At 43.8% G+C, this 4,580-nt stretch overlaps 1 protein-coding gene across 1 annotated transcript; it reads right to left on the bottom strand.

The window, feature by feature from the left end:
• Window positions 1–889: 889 nt before the first annotated feature.
• On the bottom strand, window positions 890–4,019 carry LOC128897262 (ribonuclease H-like). The gene is made up of 2 exons (XM_054162182.1): window positions 3,939–4,019; window positions 890–1,342 (listed from the first exon to the last, which is right to left on the bottom strand). The coding sequence occupies exons 1-2, from the start codon at window positions 4,017–4,019 to the stop codon at window positions 890–892; spliced, it is 534 nt and encodes a 177-aa protein (XP_054018157.1).
• Window positions 4,020–4,580: the final 561 nt, after the last annotated feature.

Raw genomic sequence — 4,580 nt, 5'->3', positions numbered from 1 at the left:
AGTGGTCTCTAAAAATAAATATCAACAAGAGTAGCACAGGGAGTTCTTTTACACCTTTCAGGTTGCTGGCTCTGAACATTTTCATTTTGCCCCTAAGTTATTTGAGGAATCCTTTTAGAAGTAGTACCTCCACATGTGAAGAGTGTATGCATGTTTCTTTCCTGATTTAAAGATTATTGTCAACAATGGCAAGGTAGAGCATTTGTAGCACAGGAAAACAAAGCAGAAATTGGCTGCTGTTGTGACACTGCCTCAAATTGTGACCTGTAGGCAGGAAGAAGAGGGCTTTCAGGGAAAATTCATGCTGATTTTGGTACTTGACAATAGCACTCTTCCCATCCAGAAGCTGCTACTTCTCCCCCATTGCAGAAAGGACTCTGGCTGGTTTCTGTGCAGGCAAAGCCAGTGCCTTTATCATTGACATCTTATCATACCACTTGTATGAACTGGGGCATTTGCTGTGTCCCTCTCCTAGCTATCAATTTAGGTAATTGAGTTTAGCATATCTAATACTTTCTCCTGATTTACTAACTACGTGTAGTATTCCTTTTTTTCAATGCCATTAGTGACTTCATTCCAGTGAAGGGTGGATCATATGTATTTAAAATAAACCATTAATTTACTCAATATGGTTTGAGATCCTTGGCCAAAAGACTTTTGTTACAGAATTCCTCCACCCCTGACATATGTTTGGAAATGTAGTGGGGCAAGAAACACCATGCTGTGTTCTGCCACTTATCTTAGATCCTGCTTGGATTCCTTTCCCATAATTCTATTACTAGTTGCTGTCATTCAGAAATTTAGAAAGTGATCACCTATTCTTAGTGGTGTACTTTGATCAGCTGCCCTGTCCTGCATTGTCTTTCCCCTCATTACTCACCACATTGATTCATGCCAAGTAGTCAACCTGCTGGCTCCATTTTGCAACAGGGGTTTCTTTCTTGGAATGTCCTTTGACCCATCTCATTTTTATGGGTCTTGACCAGCCTATTTCTAAAAGTCTTTGCTGGTCTTCAGCCCTCCAGACCTTGGTATGGCCTATCTCCCACTGATTTCCCTCCCACTGACAGATCCACTCAGTGGCACCTTTAAATGTGGCATATGAATCAGTGTAGACATCTTCAGCGCCATTCTCCACAGCCAATGTACATGCACACAGTTCTCCCACTTGTGCACTACCTTCTTTGGTTACAGTCTTGCCTACGGCAATCTCCAGAGCTTCAGCCTTGCAGCGCCGCTGTGATCCTAGCCTTTGGGAGGATGCATCTGTGAACCACACTCCCTCCGTGTCGGAGTCTGTGGTCACCTCTGGAGCTACGTCAGTTGGAGATGGCTTGTATGGCTGACCCAATAAGTTTGTGTCTGGACTCCAGCTGCTGGAGTTTGGACACTTTGGTAGGGTCCTCTCTTAGAGGCATGAGCTGTGTGATTCCCTCCAAATAGGCATACCATTTCCTCACAGTGGCTTTCTGGTGGAGGGGTTCCCTTGAGGATTGCCTTGAAGTAAAGGGAAAGGGCCTTTCACTACAGTTTCCCGAGTGGTACTTAGTTTCTCTGCCTCTTTCACTGCTCTAGTAAGGGAAATGAGTCCCTTTTCCCATTCAGAATACCTTTCCTCAGTATCCTTAAAGGATGTATTGGAAAAAAAGAGAGCTCTACTGTGGCCTTCGGGTCCCTTTTGAAAGATGCCACAATAGGAGGTGTGCTCAGAGAAGCCCAAGTTGGCCCTCAGAGCATCACTGCAGGATGTCCTGCTTCTTGCACACTCTGAAATCTGGTCATTATTGCAAGCTTTTGGCTTCTACATTTATCTCTACCTGCATCATTTTAAGACTTGTCTGCAGAGGCAGCTTGATAGTGATGAGCCAGTGGCTACTGGACCATCTGGGGCCTTATCCAAGTGAACACCGGATTAATGGCTGAATCTGAGAAAAAGGCTTTGGGGGGGAGATGCTATGTAAAATACAATCAGCTCATGCTTGTGATTAAATCTTAATCCACTTATTTGGACTACCTGTGTAGAAAATAAGCATTTTGTTTTTTACTTCTCCTAGACTTGATGAAGGATGCATGCTTTTTTTTGGTAGTGGGAGAGAAATGTAGACTGGGGAACCCTGAACAATAAAGCCCCAGGTGAGAGAGAGAACCAGTAGTGCAGAATTATGCAACAGAGCCCTGGAACCAGTCATCAGTGGAAATAATATCAAACCAAATTACTTTAAAACAAATTTCTCTATAAAGGCATGAAATATTCAGCACAGCTGAGAAAGAAAGTCACTTGGTCTTTTGTTTCACTACTTTAATAAAGGAAGGAAAGGCACAAAGTGAAAATTAGTTGGGTTCAGTTTCCCTAGAAGTGCTATCCTGTAGCACAAGGCATTATACCAGCTAGTTTTGTTTGTTCAGGTACTGCTCCTTATGTCCTGCCTCCTCACTGATAAAAGCTGACTTCTGGTTAACTGACCTGAAACCAAATTCCAGCCACAGCCAGGGCAGTCTGTGCACAAGCCACACATATCAGTTCCTCCTTGTCAAGATTTTTGGGGCTCTGTGGACACAACTGAAAGGAGACCAAAGTGTACTCTGCAGTGAGGGCCTGTATGATAATTTGGCCAAAATATAGACTAGCTGGACACAGCCAGGTAAAAGTGATACTAGAAGTAAGGATGAGCCTCAGGAAAACGCTATAGCAAACAGATGTATGGACCTGGGATCTGTACTGCAGTCCTGGAAAAGGTAGCTGTGGCTAGCACACAGGTGTAATAGGAGACCTGCTGCTCTGGCAATTGCTTGTGTTTTTCACACTGTTTGCGGTCATTAGAAATGTGGGAATTTGAAGTCTGGTATTTACTGAGCATTGTGGAGTGTACTGCCCTCTTAGCCAAGGTTTATGCTGGTAATTGTTGCATCATCTATGTTTAAAGCTGTTGTAAAGATCAGCAGGTAGGAGATAAAATAGTCATATCACCTGCCTTATCTATTGCCCTTCCCTCAGTGCTCTGTATCTAGAAGTCTAATTTTCTTACATTTTCTTTCTAACACTCTCTTTTTCTTATACCTGAAGACAAAAGGAAACATCCCAGCCAGCCCTTGGAAGCTAGAATTATTTTAATTCTGTTAACCCAGATATCAGCCCAAATCCTCCTGAATTACCTTTGAGAAGAAATGGTTATCCTGAAAATTCTGTGGTACTGCACCATATCTTCAGTCTGGTGGCTTTGTTTTGTCTATTCAGTGACTCTACAACATACAAATTAGCTCATTTAATATGAGGGAACTACAACATACAAATTAGCTCATTTAATATGAGGGAATGTAGATAAAGCTGGAATCATTTGTCCTAACAGCTTTGGGGAAGATTACCAAAAAGAGCTAGAACTGGAGCCTAGAGAGAAGGGGGGGGGGGGGGGGGCAGGATTTTGAGTTATCTAAATTGTAACTATCAGTGGGTAGCAACCAGATAGGATCATAAAATGGATGGTAACCATATAGGATCACAAAATCAGGGTACTTTGGGTTAGAGGGGATCTTTAAAGTTTACCTAGTCCAATTGTCCTCCTGTGCACAAGGACATCTTCAACTAGATCATGTTTCTCAGAGTTCCAGTCCAGTCCAATCTTGAATATTTCCAGGCATGGGGCATCCACCACCTTTCTGGACAATCTGTGCTGGTGTTTCACCACCCTCTTTGTAAAAAAATTCTCTTTTCCTTATGTACTGAAAGGATGCAATAAGGTGTCCCCAGAGCCTTGTCTTCTTCAAGATAAATAGCCCCAACTCTCCCAGCCTTTCTTACCAGGAGAGATCTTCCATCCCTCTAGCCATTTTTTGTAGCCTTCCTCTGGGTCAACTCCAACAGGTTCAGGGCATTCTTGTGCTGAGGACTTAGAGTACTCCACACAGTACTCCAAGTGAGGTCACGCCAGAGAACCCCCTACCTTGACCTGCTGGCCACACTTCTTTTGATGTTTCCCTTTACTAAAAACGGGTTGAGCAGTGGCATCGCCTTCTTTGACCATTTCTGCAAGTATAGGTACTGCTATGCCAGAAAAATGTAGATGTGTTAAAGCTGAGAATCTATTGCCTGGCAAGAAAAAGATGCCCATAATGCCATTTGGAAACGACAGCTTAGAGGTGTGAGAGGTCAGCTTGTAGGAGGGGGTGACTTTTGGCAGTCTTTCAGACAGAATTTACACCACTGGGTGAGACAGATTCCATCTAAGCTTGTTCCATCTTCATCACTCAACTGTTTAGTGCCCTTCTATGAAACCTTCATTGCTGAAGGTTGGTGGATGCTCCTAACCTCCCATACTTGCCCGAGGGAGTATGCTCCCCGTTCTCAGGGCAGCCAGTGCTTTGGCAAGGACTGTGACTGTCCTCCTTGATGACATGGAGCATCACAGGTGCTACAGCCCTGCTGTTCCACTATGCAGTAGGACTAGTGAAGGTTGACATGGAGCCTTGCTAGCTGAGAAACAAAACACCTTGATGTCCCAATGTGGATACTGTTGCACTGTGTTCAGTGTCCTAAATACTGCTCTCAGCCTGTTCAGGTCCCACGTGACCTTTATTACCTGTGG

This window comes from Dryobates pubescens, chromosome 5, assembly GCF_014839835.1.
Source record: "Dryobates pubescens isolate bDryPub1 chromosome 5, bDryPub1.pri, whole genome shotgun sequence".
NCBI lineage: Eukaryota > Metazoa > Chordata > Aves > Piciformes > Picidae > Dryobates > Dryobates pubescens.
This window is presented reverse-complemented; position numbering and strand designations above follow the sequence as displayed.